General features: G+C 37.9%; 1 protein-coding gene across 2 annotated transcripts; it reads right to left on the bottom strand.

Moving 5' to 3' along the window:
* Nucleotides 1-1,112: 1,112 nt before the first annotated feature.
* tedc1 (tubulin epsilon and delta complex 1) lies at nucleotides 1,113-19,130 on the bottom strand. 2 transcript variants are annotated; one of them, XM_065288441.2, is made up of 9 exons: nucleotides 18,918-19,130; nucleotides 18,517-18,607; nucleotides 18,216-18,427; nucleotides 15,157-15,339; nucleotides 14,962-15,051; nucleotides 9,739-9,825; nucleotides 6,346-6,546; nucleotides 3,008-3,366; nucleotides 1,113-1,519 (listed from the first exon to the last, which is right to left on the bottom strand). In XM_065288441.2, the coding sequence occupies exons 1-9, from the start codon at nucleotides 19,047-19,049 to the stop codon at nucleotides 1,450-1,452; spliced, it is 1,425 nt and encodes a 474-aa protein (XP_065144513.1). In that variant the 5' UTR covers nucleotides 19,050-19,130; the 3' UTR covers nucleotides 1,113-1,449. The 2 variants fall into 2 exon arrangements, with proteins under 2 accessions (XP_065144513.1, XP_065144514.1); XM_065288442.2 differs by lacking the exon at nucleotides 1,113-1,519 and having other exon boundaries at nucleotides 2,516-3,366.
* Between the last annotated feature and the right edge of the window lie 1,035 nt (nucleotides 19,131-20,165).

Here is a 20,165-nt window from a genome sequence, read left to right as displayed (position 1 = left end):
AAACAGACTTTTGTTGCAGTTTGAGTTAAATCTCTCCTCAACTTGGCTCATCTTCGTTTTCACCGTCGCAAATGAAAATACCTGACGGGAGGGGTTCTGGTGGACCAATCACAGTGCTTGCGGTCCGCGTAGATCTGATGCGCTGTTAAAATTTTTGCGAGGTGCGCGTCAGGCTACGCAGAGCTACGCACAGGCTACGGATAGCCTACGGCATAGAACCTACACACGACTATAAATCGGGCTTAAGTATTGATTTATACTATTTTTTCTGATTTATTTTTTCTAAATTTTAAACCATTGTCCCCTGCCGGTGGGTTTAGGTAAGGATGTAATTTTAAGTAAATCTAACCCTGATCCACATCCATAATGGTAAGAAGATAGGACAAAACAGTTGAGTAACCAATACGTGACAATGACACATAAACAGAAATTCGTGATACGATCACGAAAAAATGCGGAAATTCGTGACAGTATCACAAAAAGGAATAAAAAAAAATTACGTGACTATAGGTATCACAAGGGGGGCCCAATTTCAATTACCCTTTTTTTCACATGCTTGCAGAGAATGGTTTGCTAAAATTAAGTTCCTGGGTTGTTTTTATCACATTTTCTAGGTTGACAAAGCAATGGGGACCCAATCATAGCACATAAGCATGGAAAAAGTCAGATTTTCATGATATGTCTTCTTTTAAGCAATAAGCCATTATGTAAAAGCTGTGCATCACTTCCTATGCTGTGTTTGATGGAAGTTTGCATTTTCTGACTTAATTTTATTTTTGCTTCATGTACGCTACTGTTTAGTACAGTTTACTTGAAAGCTTCCGTTTTAAATCATAAAGACCTTTCTGTTTGGTTTATAACACCAACACCTTAATCATATTAATATGTTTTAGGAGAAGCTAGAACAAATACATTTTTGAATGATCCAAAATATTGTCTTGATATTGCCAGGAAAAGAAATTGACACTTTTTTTTGAGCGTGTTGGGGTTGGATCATTAAAAACAAAATTAAAAAACATGTTGCGTGCAATTCCCTATAGCCTATATAAAACATTTCGGAATACATATTTTCATATTTTATTAGGTTCTTTGATAAGGTTACAATATGTAGCCCTACGTAGCATGTAACTTGTGTGATGCCCCCAATACCTTATAAACTTTTCCAGGTGGGCTGATAAAAAACCTGTATTCCTTTATGTTCAGCATAAAGTCAGCCAATTACAATAAAGCTTGCAAGATTGAGAATTTACTTTCCAGTTTGTGTCCAATAAACATCGGATGATCAGCAAAATATTGTGTGAAGAATAAATTATGCGTACATGTTTGAAAAAAAAAGGCTAATTACAATATCCAAATATTCAGATAAGCAGAAACTTGGCTCTGACATTGGATGACCCTTTGGACAATAGCATTTCAGTTACACATGCATTAGCTAATTTAGACCACACATCATACATCAAAAAAATGAATCCGCCACGTCTGCATTTGCGTTCCCTCAGTTGTAAACAGCAATTCTGGCCTAGATAAGAAGGAGGAAGGTAATGGAGAGAAAATCCTGTTAGAAGCCGTCATGCTCTGTACAGCGTCTAGATTAGGATTGCCGAATATAATCCTAATGAAAATCGCTGTCGGAAATGACTTTCTTAATCAGCTAATACTGTCGCCCCGGCCAGCTGCTTTAGTTCGCCAACAGCTCATGCTATCTTGCTCACCTAGCTTGTTTACAGCTTTTAAAATGTAATTGAGACCACACTGCCATTGGGTGGTAGTAACAGACTTAGCATTAAAAGGTGAAAACTTGGTATTATGCGTAATGCTGAGCACAGGTGTATTCATGGCTTAATGATACTAGTGTCAAGCTTGCAACACGAACGTCACCTGTTTGAGTCTCACGGCCGCCAGGATGCAACTGGTGCCCTTGGGCATTGCACGTTTCCCCCAATTTCTTTCTGGGCGCTGTAGGGGAGAGCGGGCCACAATCTAACGCTTTTTGGTTTTGGCTCAATCATTAAAATATATTTGAGTTTGATTAATTATATCTTTACACAAGCAACACACACATCTCTGCTACAAATGAACATTTGAAGTTTGTTTCTAGTACTTACCATTCTTGGACAATTACACCAAACGTGACAGAAGTGCAAACGTTACAACTTACCCCATAGGTGGGGTTAATTGTAACAGGCAGGGGGTTAGTTGTAACACTTGCTAAAAATTAAGTTTGCAGGCAAATATTTCAATACTACACTAGTCAACATTCGAAGTGGATCAAAACCATTCAAAAAAGTTGACATAAAACCAATTCCTAATACCCATTCTTGTCTCAGGACAACTTTGATAAACTTTTTTGATCCACTTCAAATGTTGACTAGTATATTTTGTCTATATACTTGAAGTGGATATTGTTTATATATCTGTCTATAATAGACATGTATTCACACTGTATTCATTCATTTAACAACAAGTGTAAACAGCCCCTGGGATTGGTTAAATGCAGGTTGCATTTCGAATATGGGCTACGTTTGGGTCTTGATAGAGTTGCTATTAAGTTTGGGGTTTGATTTTTCTCTAACTTCAATCCCCAAGGATTGGAAAACAACAAGTGACCTACTTTGGAAACAGCGGGCCGTTTTTCTCTCAAGAAATGGCAAGCATTCGTTTTTTTAAAATGTCTTTCATTTCCGCCCGCACAAAGCAGAGTACTCGAGAACAGAGGTCAGCTTATTTGTCTGAGTAAGTCATTAAGAGTTTTTTTTAGACTGTGGTTTCATGTACTTCAGTATTCAAACAAAACTAAACCTTTGTACTTGTGTATGCGTGGTGTACAAAGTACACAGTCTTGAACATGGCAAGTTTATTTTCTGAACATGCTGCAATATGTACATGAATAAATAGACAAAAAAATAAATATTCCTGTGCTGCCACATACGTCAATTTCTTAGGGACACGAACTGCAGCTTGTCCAGTTCAGTCTCCCTCTATATAAAGTAACACACAAACTCTTTACCTCTTGATTGGTGGGATGAGTACCACCCCCTCCATTGTGCTGGCAAGTCTATGGATTTCGACTCTCATATTTTCCCTCAGTCGTTCTAGCTGCCATTGCAGTAAGGCTTCTCTGTCCCTCAACTCTTTCAAAGCCAACAATGCCTGGAGCTTCCCGGCTGTCACAGTCAGGCCAGGCTCCCCCGTCTGTAACCTGCGAGATAAATTTGCGGGTGGCGAATCCTGGAGACATGGCAGGAACCCTCTTGATGTGATTGTGGGGGTGTTTACGAGACGGAGTCCCTCCAAATAGCCGGCAACTTTCTTCTCCTCATCTATTTTCTGCTTTTCAGAGAGCTGAGAGACCTCCTTATGTCGCCCCTTAAAGAGAACGAGAGCAAAGAGTCAGATCTCAACAGACTGGAATACTGATCAAACAGACACTAAAATCAAAAGAAGAGGCGTTGCGTTTGACCACATAATAATTTCAAGCTGGACTATAAATGTGGACCAAAATTTTTTTACTGATGTGAAGAAAACATTCAGACATTCATAACCCTGCAAGGGTTAGATCTGGAGTATATCAATAGTGTGTCTATATGTGGCAGTCTATCCATCAGTGTAGAGACCACCTAAGTATCCATCAGACCCATTAAATTGGCTTTTTTAATACAATGTGTAATTTATTCAGGCAACAAAAGAATGCAATGATGAGATGACCTGGTTTTTATAACTTTTATTAGGCTCCATCCTTTCTTATTATCAGGATATTTAAAAATCTTTCTGAAGTCTGTTGAAAGACCCTTTGAACACAGGTAATAGAACATGATGAAGGAACTTCCGGAACAATGTGAATTTTCCACTGGGATGAATAAATTATCTATCCAGCCATCCATCATACTGTATCTATCGATGTCTGTCTGTCTGTCTATCAAACTTCTTGTCCTAAAAATAAATTAAAGGCTACGGAGAAAAAAGGATTAGAATGAAGAAATTGAGAAACAAAGTAGAAAAACGATAAAGTGATTCATTTCCTAAATTTAAAGTAGCTATCTATCATACTGTATGCATGCATCTATCATATTTATCTATCTACAGTATCTATGTATCGATCTATCTATAGTACCTATCTACAGTATGTATGTATGCATGCATGCATGCATGCATGTATCTATCTATCTATCTATCTATAGTATCTGTCTATCTGTCTGTCTGTCTGTCTGTCTGTCTATCCATAGTATCTATATATCTATAGTATCTATCTATCTATCTATCTATCTATCTATCTATCTATCTATCTATCTATCTATGCATGTATCTATCTACAGTATACATGTATGTTTGTATGTATGCATCTATCTGTCTATGTATGTATCTATCTACAGTATGTTTGTATGTAACTATCTATTCATCTATGTATGTCCATCCATCTATCCAGCCATCCATCCATGCATGTATCTTTGTTTGTTTGTTATGCAAGCATGTATGTATGTATGTATGTATGTATGTATGTATGCATGCATGCATGTAACTACAGTATCCATCCATCCATCCATCCATCCATCCATCCATCTACAGTATGTTTGTATGTAACTATCTATTCATCTATGTATGTCCATCCATCTATCCAGCCATCCATCCATGCATGTATCTTTGTTTGTTTGTTATGCAAGCATGTATGTATGTATGTATGTATGTATGCATGCATGTAACTACAGTATCTATCTATATCATCTATTTATGTATGTATCTATGTATGCATGTATCTATCTATCTATCTATCTATCTATCTATCTATGTTTGTATGTATGTATGTAACTATCTATCTATCTATCCATCTATCTTTCCATGTATCTGTCCATCTTTCCATGTATCTGTCCATCTTTCCATGTATCTGTCCATCTTTCCATGTATCTGTCCATCTTTCCATGTATCTGTCCATCTTTCCATGTATCTGTCCATCTTTCCATGTATCCGTCCATCTATCCATCTATCCATCTATCCATCTATCTATCTATGTTTGTATGTTTGTATGTTTGTATGTTTGTATGTTTGTATGTATGTATGTATGTATGTATGTATGTGTATGTATGTGTATGTATGTATGTATGTATGTATGTATGTATGTATGTATCTATCTATCTATCTATGTTTGTATGTATGTATCTATCTATCCATCTATCCATCTATCTTTCCATGTATCTGTCCATCTTTCCATGTATCTGTCCATCTTTCCATGTATCTGTCCATCTTTCCATGTATCCGTCCATCTATCCATCTATCTATTTATCTATTTATCTATGTTTGTATGTTTGTATGTATGTATGTATGTATGTATGTATGTATGTATCTATCTATCTATCTATCTCTCATTTATGTATGTATTTATCAATCTATATCTACAGTATCTACCTATAGTATCGATGTATGTATGTGTGTATGTATGTATCTATCTATCTATATCATCTTTGTATGTATCTATCTATAGTATCTATGTATGTATGTATATATTTATCTACAGTATGTATGTATGTATGTATGTATGTATGTATGTATGTATGTATCTATGTATGCATGTATATATGTACGTATGTATCTATCTATCTATGTTTGTATGTAACTATCTATCTATCTATATAATTGATGTATGTATTCATCTAACTATATCTACAGTATCTACATATAGTATGATTAAATGAATGAATGAATGAATGAATGAAGAAGCTTTATTTATCATTGTACAAGTACAATGAAATTATCGATGTATGTATGTGTGTGTGTGTATGTATGTATGTATGTATGTATCTATCTATAGTATCCATCTATCGATCTCATCTATGTATGTATCTACAGTATCTATCTATATCATCTATGTATGTATGTATCTACAGTATTTATCTATAGTATCTATGTATATATCTATCTACAGTCTGATGTATGTATCTATGTGTGTATCTATCCATCTATCAAACCTCTAATAAATTAAAGGCTACAGAGAAAGTAGGATTTGAAAAAGGGTTTGAGAAAAAAGTTGCAGTGATTCATTTCCTGAATTTAACGCAGTACTGCATGTATACTTTATGGTGTAGGCCATCCTAGAATGCAATAAGGACAGAAAAAATGTCATAGTTCATATTAAAATTTAAAACAGAGCCCTCAATGCAAGAGTGAGTTCATATAGATTTTTGTTTTGTGATGCTTAAAGCTACACTGTCAGCATCTTAAATACCAAACCTGTCAGAACTTAAACCTCGGTACTGAAATGAACAAAGTTTTGAGTGAAATCCTGACCTTATTATAAGTTTAAGCCTTCCTGTCAGCACTCATGCAGGTGAATCTTATCTACCGAGTGGTCATTACCTGTGAAGTGAGCGTGGACTGCTCTATTCGTCTGACCCTCAGTTCTGTCTGTAGCCTCAGCAACATCTTGTCAAGCCGTCTGACTGTCCTCTTGGCCTTGTCGCCGTGGGGACACCTAAGAGCAACATCCCGCACCCCTGGTGTCCAATTGTCAGAGTTCACTTCAGACGCATCGGTGAGAGAGCTGTCAATCACGCTGTCCTGCACAAAGACAATAGCATTGAGTGCGACAATTCTACGACGGGGACATTTTGTGCTTTGCTAAAAGAATAAGAAAGTCCTAATTAAATTTTCTAAAAATCAGAAGACCTGCAGCTGGTGCTCATTTAAAACTACAATGTACATTCTTTGAAAACTAGATTTTTTCATAGTTTTTTGGAGGGGCAATCAATCACTTTCACACAATGCTAACATTTTCGGAAGTGGTGTTTGCCCAGGCAAAAGCTGTCTCCAAGATGCTTGGCTGTTGTTGGTGCACTCTCATTATAAAGGTACATAATGACATCATTTAATTGATATTTTTTTTCTGCAAAATGCAATTTACCATGACAAGTTTTTTTTCAAAATGCTATAAATCTATTGAATGAATATATAAATGTGCATTCATCTTCGCCATGTTATTTTCATTTAGTTGACTAGTGGTATACACTGATTTAAAAAAAAAAGCATTAAATGGCATTAATTAAAACACTTACTTTGTCAAATTAAGAACATGGTCATTGCTGCTGTCATCCTTGGGACGTCGCCGCTAAACTTTTTTGACAGCGATCAGCTGTAAAATGTCTAAGTCCTGCTCGATTTCCGTTTACTTCGATCGAGTAGAATAATGGAAAGTTTTTCATAAGATCCCCTGGGGTCAATGTGTTAACATGACAGAAGCTTGATGCTGTCGTGTGAGAACAAGCAACACCTGGCAATTTTCCTTCGCCCGACTTCCTCTCACGTAAATTATTTGATTTTATCAAAGCCATCAAAAGTATTTTTTTGTTTTTGTTTGTTTGTTGATCACGAAGTACAAAGTAGATGAGGAAAACTAGGATTCAGTGTGTATTCAAAGCACCGCCATTGTTGTTTATAATGCGTGGAATGGTGTGCTGTGATTGGTTAGCAGATGTATTGCATTCTGCAGAGAAGGAGGACTGGTGTTTGTCGTGGTTTGGAAAAAAGGGAGAAAAGATGACAGAATAACACGGCGGATATCAGATTTTGCATAAAATTTAAAATTTTCTTTTTAATACTGACCAGATACAATACTGATTTTGGTGGTAACCAATTTTTTTTATATGGCGTTTATTGTGTTTTGTAACCAAACTCTTCATATACATTTTTGGTACAGATGTGTGTACATTTGGTAGTAATTAGTACCTTTGAGGTATTAATTTGCCCTCTTTAGGTCATAGGTCTTTAACATGGGGTCTGGGGTGGGGCCTCTTGGGGTTCCATGGTAGTATTACTGGGGGTCCTCCAAATATTGTTTAAATTAAAATTATCATACTTTTTTTAAAAGGAAATTAGGCAAACAAAAATCCATCAATATGCTAATAATAAAAATTAAAACTTGATTAAAATGAAGGTTACCATGTTAAAAACTACAGTATCAGAAGATAACATGTCCTGTGGCAGGCTGGCAGCTACCGATGCCACTAAAAAAACTGACACTGGACCGGTGTTTACCAAAAATATTTTAATATTTTTAAATGTTACCTTCATAAAAAGTCTGTAAATCCAGTTTTAAATTGATTAGGGGTACTGGGGGTCCTTGTTCCCCCACCATTAAAGTGTCCTTGATATGAAAAACGATGAAGGGCTGATTTAGGTACAAAGGGGTAGTTTTTGTAAGACCCTGCACAGCTTTGGTACCATTTTTTTCTACATTTGAGGGGTATTGTTTTCACAAACGAATTTAAGCATATTGCTATGTACCTGCTAGGGTGTGACTGCTTACTGGTCAATAGAAATAAAGTCTGATATCCTGGGGCCTCATTTATAAAGCGTGCGCATGCACAAAACAGGGCTGGAAACGTGCATACGCCAGATCCCACGCAAAGGTTGCGATTTATAAAAAAACAAACTTGATGGGAGAATGGGCTTGCAGGGTGGGATTTAGGATGATTCATGTACGCACACTTGCAGGTGATCTGTGATTTATAAAGGGAATATTGCTTTGTTTTAAAAGTCTTCATAATTTTTGGTGTATGCCATTTTTGGCTTTTGTGCGTACGTAGACTTTTAGTAAGAATCCTACGCACGTTTTATACATGAGGCACCAGGTCCCCAGATAAGTCCTTGTATCTCTCCTACAACGTACCCCTACAGGCTTTTATCACCAGTTTTATCATCTACCAGACAAAATCTTTCAAAAACATAATAGCATACCTATTCACCTCCAGCATGGGCAATAATAGTGATGCTTGGACTGGCAGGCACTACTAATAACATTTTATTGTTCAAACAGTAACATTGCATAAAAAGATTTCCTGAATTTCACTCCGAAAAATTATTTTCAGTATATGACCTAGGTCTTCCAAAAAGCCAAAGTTTCTGTGAGCAGCTCTGAACGTAAATCGATGCTTTAAAAAACCTGTGCTAATCCACCAATAGCTGATGCTTAAGAGCTCTTCAATCACCCTTTTATGTGGACAGTGACAAGACAATCCTGTCCAAATAGCACTCTGTCCCCAAAATGTTTGGCTTTCATCATGCACCATAGATTTCTCATTGACACGGTGGAGCTTCTGTTTGATTTCCATTCCGTGACTTTTCGGATTTATTGGACAAGGGAACACTTGCCTCTGTGTTTCAAAGCCACAGTCTGAAGTTTTCACAAAAAGCCTCCGGATATTGAATTTAAAGGGTTTAATGTATTTCTACAATCCACTCTTTTTTTTTCAATATGCCCGATGTGAAGGGGGTTATTACAGTAATAATTAACATAATGCACTTTGCCTTCATTGTGTGACTTGATTGAAAAACGCAGACCTTTCAATATTCTGATGTGCAAGGAAAACTCAGGCCCGGCTTCATTTGTCCAACTTAAAGACCCCCATGAGATCACCTCTCTTACTGAAAAGCAGTTAAAACTTCTCCTTTTGCATCAATACGCACACTCCGTGAAAACCCGAACTCCTGCCAAGTGCTCAGAATCCACTCCCGCTAGCCGCAGACTGCTTTACAACTTCATTTCAACTTGAACAGGTGCCAACACGAGTAGGGCTCGTATCTGACAGATTCAGAGCCTGTGAGTGCTAGTGTATCACAGCGAGTGACAGCATAAAGCTGGGCGAGGTTACCATTACCAGAGCAGCAGTCTGGCTCTTAACAGCTTGGGTAATATACATATTAGATTTAGAGTCATTGGTAGGTTTTAAGTTTGCAGACAAATTAGAAACATACCATCCAGCACCAGAATAAAGGCTCGTGAAGCTTCCAATCCAGATATGCTTCCAGAATTCTGTTCAGCATCTGTATTCGCTCCAGATCCTACAACAGAAGCAGAACGAAAACGTTAAATCCCCCAGTGGCCCTACAGTGCAAGTACAGTTTAGTGCACACTTGGCAGACGCTTTGATCTTCACTCATGGGCAATTTTTCCTTATAGGAGCCCGGGCTAAAGCCTCACATCTCATGGACAAAAGTGCTCTAGGGACTTAAAGCAGATAACTGCTCTTAGTACCCCACACACGCTGAAGGGCAAGGGAGAGAAAGTTTCTCGATCTGCCCACAATCCTTCACAGAGCCTGAGAAGAGAGAGCTATTACCGTCTATCTGGACTCATCCCACGTTGTATACTCCAGAGACTTAGATTTGACAGAGCACCCTTCACCACTCATGCTCACTTCTGCATCTTCCCTTGTAAATGTCACCTTGAGAAACAACCATCATCCGAAAAGTGCTTACGACAGATCTTTGAGTAGTGTCTTTGAAACGCCATCATTTAATTCATTTTCTTGATTCAGTTCTTTTAAATGTTACAGTGAATCAATTCAAAACACTGATTAAATTGTTTGCTTACATCATCAATTTAAACGAACATGCCCACATTTTTGGAAATTAAGCTTATTCACCGTATCCCCAGAGTTAGCTAAGTCCATACATACCTTTCTCATCTCCGTGCGTGCTGTAACTCTGTCTGACGCAGCCTCCGCTAGCTTAGCTTAGCACAAAGACTGGAAGTGAATGGCTCCGGCTAGCATACTGCTCCCAGTAAGTGACAAAATAACGTGAACATTTTTCTATTTATGTGTTGTGATTTGTATAGTCACACCATGTACAAATAACAAGGTCATATGAGACACAGCAAACTTTTAACAGTATACATACTGGGAACTATATTCTCAGAAGGCAAAGCACTGCTACTTGGGCGGAGTGATTTGCTCGCAGCACCAGAGAAGCCCCCTGGTGAGGAGCAGAGAGTTCGGTCAGAGTTGTGCAAATCAAGTAGCAGTTTTTAATTGTCAGTATGCTAGCTGGAGCCATTCCCTTCCAGCCTTTGTGCTAAGCTAAGCTGGCGGGGGCTGCGTCAGACAGAGTTACAGCACGCACGGAGATGAGAAAGGTATGTATGGACTTATCTAACTCTGGGGGATACGGTGAATAAGCTAAATTCCCAAAATGTGGGCATGTTCCTTTAAGGTCCACTGTCTAGATTTTTAGCGCCATCTAGCAGTCAGATTGTGAATTGCAACCAATGACTCAGTCCAAAGCTCCCCCCTTCCTTTCGAAACGCATAGAGAAGCTACGGTAGCCGCCACAGAAAAAACACATCATCAACATCATCAGACAAAACGCACAGGACCTGCGGTGTGTATGTAGATAAAAACGGCTCGTTCTAAGGTAATAAAAACAATGCGGTTCATTATGTAAGGTCTTTGGTCTTTAAACACCACTGATAATATAGTTATGTATATTATTTTGCATATCTGTCAAATTACCCTTCTAACCGTGGGTTCACACCAGCAGAGTTTGAAGCGCGTCTACCGCACCTAGTTTGCTGCTTAAACAGTTTGAGTTTACTTGCTTCATTCACGCGTGAAATTCTAGTCATCGAGACATTCATTCCCGCTAGCTTCCTGTAATCACGTCACTACTGGAGCAAGCTCTTGATTGGTACTTAACACGGTGCGTTTTTCCACCGAAGTTCAAATTTTTCAACTCGCGCTGCCCCGGCAATGCTCAATTTGTGAAAACTAGACAAGGAACCGCATATACCGCGTCACGCTAAATGCGTCATTCGCACCGCAAGACCTCCGGACGCGCATCAGCGCGTCTTCACATTGACTTAAAGGGGACAGAGAGTGAAAAACCATTTTTACCTTGTCTTTGTTGAATAATGGTAGTCTACCTGCATTCACGAACATACAAAAAGTGCTAGACATGCTAAACATCTCAGTCTCATAGAAATTCCTCTTTTAGAAATGTCAGCCAGAAAACGGCCCAATTTGAAAAACTGATGCTTATGACATCACAGGCATCTCACTGCTCCTCCATTTTAAAATAATTGGCTACATTTTTTGAGTGGCAGCAAAGTCAGCCAATCAGTAATGAGACCGCAAGTTAAGACAGTAGGGGGAGGCAAATAGGTGCAAAACCACTTGTTTAAAATCCCCCACCCTATTAGAGCTATCTGAGAGAGGTTTTTATGAAGCTTCTAAGGCATTACAGACCCAAACAAAATTTTTTTGTCTACATGTCACGTCACAGAACAAGGATAAATACCCCGTTTAATCATTCTATGTCACCTTTAACATTGAAATCACTCGAGCTTGACGCCTCTACCGCGGCTGGTGTGAACACAACATAAGACTTTAAATATGTTGACCGACGTCCAGCCACATGGCATGTTTGCTTTAAACTAGTTTAGATAACATTACATATTGGTATTAAAGGAATAGTCTACCCTTTTGCCATATTAAACTATGTTATTACCTCAACCTAGATGAATTAATACATACCTATCTTTTTTCAATGCGTGCACTGTACAGCGCGTTGTGAATGTGTTAGCATTTAGCCTAGCCCCATTCATTCCTATGGTACCAAAAAAAAGTTTTATTTTGTGGCACCATACTTACTGGTATAACTCCTCATGTAAAAGTCTTTAAATAGGGAAAACACAGAAGTGTTTGGTGGCTTCCCTGTTTGGTACCATAGGAATGAATGGGGCTAGGCTAAATGCTAACACATTCACGACAGGCTGTACAGTGCACGCACTGAAAAAAGATAGATATGTATTAATTCGTCTAAGTTGAGGTAATAACATAGTTTAATATGGCAAAAGGGTAGACTATTCCATTAAGTCATATGTGCGAGGCATATAAAATAGAAATGATTAAATATAATTCATGTTATGTTTATTTAGGGAATACATTCTGAAAAATTTTTTAATTGTTTACTAGATTATTATGGATACATTTTTTCAAATTTTTCTATGGAATGTGTTCAATAGTTTCCAATAGGAGTGCGGCGCTTTTAAAAAATGCCAGTAGCAGGAGGTTTTTGTCCGAGCTGAGTGCTTGGCGCAAAAAATTTCAACTTCTGGTGAAACGCTGAGCTCGTCGTCCAATCACAGTGAAGGAGGGGCGGAACAAATACCATAAACCAACCGGTGCATCATACAGTGACTGATAAACAAAACAGAAGTATCATTGCAAGTAAAGCACTTAGCAGGAAAAACGCTGCCAAGCACCCACAGTCAGAATTGCTTGCTGTTTTCAGTAACGTTTAAACACTTTGAGGCTGTTTACACATGGTATTAAAGTAAAACACCACCGTTTTTGTATATTTTACTATGTTCTTACCTATCTTTTTTCAGTGCATGCACTTAATCTTTGTACAGCGCGTCGTGAATGTGTTAGCATTTAGCCTAGCCCCATTCATTCCTAAGGATCCAAACAGGAATGAATTTAGAAGCCACCAAACACTTCCATGTTTTTCCAATTTAAATACTGTTACATTAGTAGTTACACGAGTAAGTATGGTGGCACAAAATAAAACGTGGTGATTTTTTAAGTGGATAAAAAATGAGAACTGTATTGTATGGCGGAAGGGCACTTAGTTTGCAGCACTTCGACCTCGGGCGCAGTAATATTGACGGAAGTTTGAGCGAGGGGGGGAGTAGACAGGACTGATGATATTACTGCACGCCGAGGTCGAAGTACTGCAAACTAAGTGCTTTTCTGCCATACAATATAGTTCTCATTTTTTACTAGGGTGTGCAAGATATAGCGTTTACAATAATATTGTTGCGGTTGTTTTAAACGATGTGCAAAATCATATTATCGATATATATTATTGGCTTTTCAAAAAACAATCTTCAGTGGCCACAATTTAATTTGCATGTTTGATTGTGGCGTATGTAATCAACGTTGTTTTTATAGTTAATACTGTAGCCAATCGCCCTCTTTGCAATTTCTATGTCACGAGTGGAGGACGTGCACATGCCTGCAGCGCTTTTTCTCACGTATGTCACGAGCGGGGACGCGTGTGAATGAACACACACACCTGACCACACACGCACAGACAACAGGAAGTTTTCCTGAAGAAAAATGTAGGAGGGAGCTAGAACCATAAAAGACGTTCACAAACACATTTTTGAAGGATCCAAAATATAATTTGTTATCATTATCAAAATCATAGTTATTATCCAGATATGAATTTTTCAACAATATCGCACACCCCTAACATTTACATGTAGCAAACGTTATGCAGCATGTCTACTAACAACACAAGCAGCAAGACATAATATTAGTTTGCGTCAATTAAAACCGGTCATTTCTCCCGCTCGCGTTTCAACGAAAGCAGAGGGACTCACACAGATCATCCTCTTAAAGTTAACATGACAGAAGCGGACGAAAGTGGACAGATTAAAATACCAGGTGAAACGTGAATGTGTCGCTCTCTTCAACCTGTGATCCGATCAACCAAAACGCATCTTAATACCAGGTACAAACAGCTAATTTGGTGGAAACAGGGCCTAAATAGCCAAACCCATGAAAATGTATCTTGTTTATTCATTCTTGATGTCTGTCAATAATTTTCCACACTGTCCTTTTCCCTCTTTCCTTACATCACAAACAACCAGCCTTTTGTTAGATGTCAAGAGCAAGACTTTTTCTTTCAGATAAAACACCACTAAAGAGCAGGAGAAACATGCAGGGAATGAGAGAGTGTGGGCCTTTTGACTTTAAAGATCAAGATCCGCCCTCTTCGTGCAAAGATTTTCCAGCCTGTCAATCTGTCACACACAAGCACGGGGCGTCAGATACACAGAGGTAGTTATCTCACTACAACCTTCTCCAGCAAAAGCCAGGGATAAAAAACACATTGACAGCTGCGTGCAATCATCCCATGATCCGAATGAGCTTGTTACCTAGCTTACGGCGGTTATTATCGAGCGCTGATCACCATATGCTCCAACGGAGGATGGTGGCTCTTGACGTACACCCGAGGAATACAAATGCTAAATATCTCCTGAGAGAATCTGAAGGAGTAAAAGTGCTACCCGTCATGTACTGACATTTATCACAGGCTTAACTCATAATAATTGTCCAATAACGTCTACTGCATAAACCCTAAACCAAGCCAATATTTCATTCAAATCTTCTTGCATGTTCAGGTCACCTTGTCGAGTTCAGTCAACGTTGTGTTGCTGTGAAGGGAACCAGTTATGTTAGTCTGGCAAGTAGCAGAAGCGTTGATACTGGAGACAGCCTAAAGAAGTAATCACACACCACAGCTTTAGTACATGTATGTATTTTAGAAAGCACTTTATTTATTATTACTTTAGAAAAATACTGGTTGAGCTAAGTGACTTGCCTTGTGGATGAGCCTGGACTTCTCCTCTTGAGCCGAGAGTAAGCTCTTCCAATGGAGCCTTAATTTCCCATAATGCCACTGTAGTGTCTGCAGCGCCTGTTCCTTCTTTGTAGTCTCCGTGGCTTCTTCTTCTGGTCCATGTGGTACTACGTCCCTCAGACCAGGCATGACACCCTGAAGGACCTAACATGTCGACATTATTAGAAATCGTCACAGGACTGTGTGTGCATTACTAACCTAATGGTGGTTTATGAAGCTAAACATGCAGGAGAGTTATTCTAAAACTATTATTAAACAATATTTAAAACTGGGGACATTTCACAAGACTTTTTAAGATGTAAAATAAATCTTTGGTGTCTGCAAGGTACGTATGTGAGGTTTTAGCTCAAAATATCATATAGATAATTTATTATAGCATTTTAACATTGCCACTGTGTAGGTGCGAGCAAAAATGTGCTGTTTTGGGTGTGTCCTTTAAATGCAAATGAGCTGATGAAATGCAAACACTGATCACCATAATGGTTGTTTGTAGAAATTGAAGCTCGATTGTGCTGTCAATTATTTTCTCTCTCTGCACTAAATGGCAGTGCCACGGTTGGATAGTGCTGATTAAAGGGTGGTATTATTATAATTAGATCCCTTTCTGACATCACAAGAGGAGACACATTTTAATGACCCATTTTTTCACATGCTTGCAGAGACTGGCTTACCAAAACTAAGTTACTGGGTTGATCTTTTTCAAAGTTTCTAGTTTGACAGAAGCACTGGGGACCCAATGATAGCACCTAAAAAGTCAAGATTTTCATGATATGTCCCCTTTAACATTTACTTAACCATGCTCTTATCGACCCTTCCATCCGTTCGTTTTTTATAAAAAAAATTCCCATCCACGGGGCCAACCAAAGTGATCTCATCAGCTTCTTCGTTCATGTTCACTGTGGTTTGTTGTTGTCTGAAGTCATGAACGCTAGTTGGTGCTCCAGTTTAATCGGTCCGCAGAAACTCATCCAATGAGAAATGTTCCGCGGTGCAAAACTAAGTGCGATTAAAATGCGTTCAAAATGTTTAACGCGTTATTTTTTGTGTAATTAATTAATCTTAATTAACGCGTTAAAGTCCCGGCCCTAATTTTGATAAATGATGGTAAGCACACAGTTGGTGGTACCTATTGACTTCCATAGAATTTGTTTTTTTTATCATACTATGGAAGTCAATAGGTACCGTGAGCTGTCTAGTTAGTTACCATCATTTATGAAAATATCTTCTTTTGTGTTAAAAAAACCCAGATCAAAATAAGGGTGAATCAGTGATGACAGAAATTTCATTTTTGGCTGAATTATCCCTTTAAGAAAATATGCACGGGTAAAACTCAGACCACAGCTCAGAACCACACAGACTGTAAAAAAGATGGACGACGTGCCTACATAGACTTCCATTGGAAAAAAAATTAAGCCAAAATATCTAAAAATTGGACACTGGCATCTTGCTGACAACCTTAACCTAACTTATTAGTAAAGCAAACACACTTGAATGTACATCAACATCATAAAAAATAACCAAAGTAACAGAAACCATTATTTTGTAGAAATATTTTTAAAGTGTGTTTTGGCTTTTCAGGACGTGTGTGGCACGCCTGATGTTACAATACACAGGGTCCCCGCACCTTAGTTAACTTCAAGACCTTTTCAAGCACTTTCCAGGTGCAATATCCTCAAATTCAAGGACTAATTGTGGGGACACATTTCAAGTGAAAGCAAGGTTACATCGTGTTACCTTTTAAGATATATTGTTACATATCCCATTTAAGGGAACTCGCGCTGCGTGTCTGCGTTGACACTTTGGGGACACCTCAGGGGTAAGTGCGTCTGAATGTGTATATCAAATTCAACCGATGGTGAGGCTTAACGACAAAGACAGGGTTATGCGGGAGCAAGGAAAGATATCGCTATCTGAAATATTGCCAAAAATGGCGTTACAGGGACGCAGGAAGTATGGCAAGGGAGACGCAGCGTCTCGTTCCCCTCTCAGGGAACAGTTACATACGTAACTCGAGACGTTTTCATGTGTCAAACACAACTATGCAAAAAAGCATTTTGGTATGAATCAACATTTGCATACAGAAGATATAAGCATTTAAAGCGAACAGTTTAGCATGCGTGCTTAAAAAGTCTAGAATTTTTCTGATATTATCCTACACTACACATGGAATACTTCTTGCATAAAATAGATTCAAGCACTTTCAATGACCTGTATCTAGGTATGTATATTTTCAAAAACTGCCCAGGCAGGGCCTTGATTTTTTTCCTCCAGATTCACAAACTTTCAAGGATTTCAAGGACCCGTGGGAACCCTGAATACAAGGATGCTAAGCTGTCAGGGCATTGCTAGGCGATGCACATTCTCTGGATGGTTGCTTATGCTTAAGCCCAACTCAAAAAAAAAAAATAATAATAATAATACTTATGATATTGTATAATAAATTATTTAAAAAATGATATCCACCATCCAACAAAAATCACAAGTTAGAATGCTTAGGACAGTAAAAGAAGACCTCAACAGGCCAAGCCACACAATGCTTGCCTTAGCAAGCCGCATAAAATAGATAAAACTAAGCAGATTCTGAAAGCCTCTACTAGATTAAAGGTTTAGGACTTGACCAATTAGATTTCCAGGAATGGGTCAAACAACTTTACAATTGATCCATACGCAAACAGGATTTTATTCATTCTGATCTGTTTGTGATTTATTTTTATTAGAAAGACAATTAGATTAGGCCAGCCACGAGCAAACAGGGCCACAAGGTAATCTTTCAGCTGATGTGAAGCCTAAAGCTAACATTGTTCTTGTGGTTTAAAATTTCTGTGTGTCTATGGGCATCAAAATTCAGTAAAGTGCTATTCTGCTCTCCACTGGCTATACACAGAATAGCACTAAGCTATCTTTCCCTTGCAAAATCCTTAATGTATTAAGAAATCCATTCATTTCACAGCAGTAGAGCGAAACTGTCCATAAACATTTTATAAATCATATCATGGTCACATCAAAACTGAATTTCTCACCTTTGGTGCAGATGAAAGTGTGTCTAACTGATGAACTTTCTCTGCCAGCAGGAACTCCAGCAGATTCCTATGTGACAGCACCCAGCCGAATGCTAGAAGTAGATCTCGGCTCCCCGCTTCTTCTATGGTACTAGGGGACCGAGGCCCCACAACCCACGGAGCCCCATAACCACAGTGCCACAAAGCACTCTTTACAAACAAAAGTTGTGTGTCTGTAAGCACAATAGTTAGACACAGTGGGCTACGCAAATAATTACATGTCACACATAAATCTGTAATGGTGAGCAGCCATAAGTTTTACCCAAATCTTGGTGTCTGGACTTCTTGCACTCACAATCCAAAACAAAGGCTCTCTGCAGGAGACTGCATAACAAACTCCACATGTCCACTGCCTGAAAGCAAAAATAAAAACATGTTTTTTAGCACATTGAGCTATTTAAGCCGACCTACATTAAATTAACGTCAATATGAACATGCAAAATATGATCAGAGAGAGAGAGAGAGAGAGAGAGAGAGAGAGAGAGAGAGAGAGAGAGAGAGAGAGAGAGAGAGAGCGCATGATAACGTTATATGTCTGAAAACATGGTCCTATAGTTCTAACATACTTTTTTATCGCCGTTTTAAGCTATGATACTAAATATTACCTATATCAGTAGTTATATACAGTTATATACAAGAAACATTGCATGTGACAGAACCTACTGCATCTTTTCTGTTGAATTTGGCTCTCCTGAAGGCATCGGCTGTCGGGATCGACTCGACGCTCAATCCAGAAAGAAGCTTACAAAGAGACGCAATGACTTCCTTGACTTTAACACTCTTTTCACGCTGCATTTTGGTGTGTAGTTTGTTTAATATTGAGGTCTGAGTCGTTAAGCAACAGGCACTTCCTAGTTGGGATACATTTCAGTTTTGATTAGCTATGTTTCGGCGCGTTATGTGATTGACGTGAACGCCGTCCTATAAGAACTCTGGACCGCCCACTTCGTCATACTTAACAGAGCATGATTTGCGTTTGCAGCGTTCAAAATAAAATAAAATAAAATAAAATAAAATAAAATAAAATAAAATAAAATAAAATAAAATAAAATAAAATAAAATAAAATAAAATAAAATAAAATAAAATAATGTATTGAATGTACCAAATGTCTTCATTCTTTCTATGTAACTTATTTTTTATTTGTGTTTTAAACAGCATATTTTGCTTTTTTAGTTGTTATTAGAATGACAATCTCTCGGAATTCTCTCATTTTGATTGTAGATTTCTTGGTTGTTATTATTTGTTTATTTTGTAAAAAAAAAATACAGTTGCCTTTAGCATGGTTAGTTGAGCATGGTCACAGTATCACATTAAATATGATACAGCTCTCCCTCGTAGTTTGTAATTATGTTGTTGAAACTTAAAACACAATTATGTTAAATAATTTTGGGTTAAATTGGTAAATGAAGTAGTTAAATGTATGGTGTATGCCATTTTAAAGACTATACTGCCATCTACTGTTAAAAAGTAGTATCGTTAAATTCACATAAACACAAAACATAAAAAAAAATAACATACTGTAGTAATAATAAAATTGCAATATTTTAAAATCTTTTGGCAGAGGACATTGTTTATTTTTTTTTTAATATAGATAAAACAATTAATCATATTTAAAGAGGTCACAAAAACGACTTACCGTATGAATTCCTTATAACAGTTGTAAATTCTGTGTAATTAAACCTCAGAACAATAAGGCTACTAACCAACACCACTACATTGTATAATTTAATATGTTTTGTTTATTTCAAAATTTAAGTTTTGGAATGTTTTATGTCATACCTTTTCATTGGGGGGCACGAAGGTATGCACGGTACACTGGGGCGCAGCATGCCGAAAAAGTTTGAGAAGCACTGCCTTATAAACATGCATTAATTATGCATATCATGACTTTAATGCTTAAAATGTTATAT

This window comes from Paramisgurnus dabryanus, chromosome 17, assembly GCF_030506205.2.
Source record: "Paramisgurnus dabryanus chromosome 17, PD_genome_1.1, whole genome shotgun sequence".
NCBI classification, from domain to species: Eukaryota; Metazoa; Chordata; class Actinopteri; order Cypriniformes; family Cobitidae; genus Paramisgurnus; species Paramisgurnus dabryanus.
Note: the sequence above shows the minus strand (reverse complement) of the source record. Positions and strands in the feature narration are given on the sequence as shown.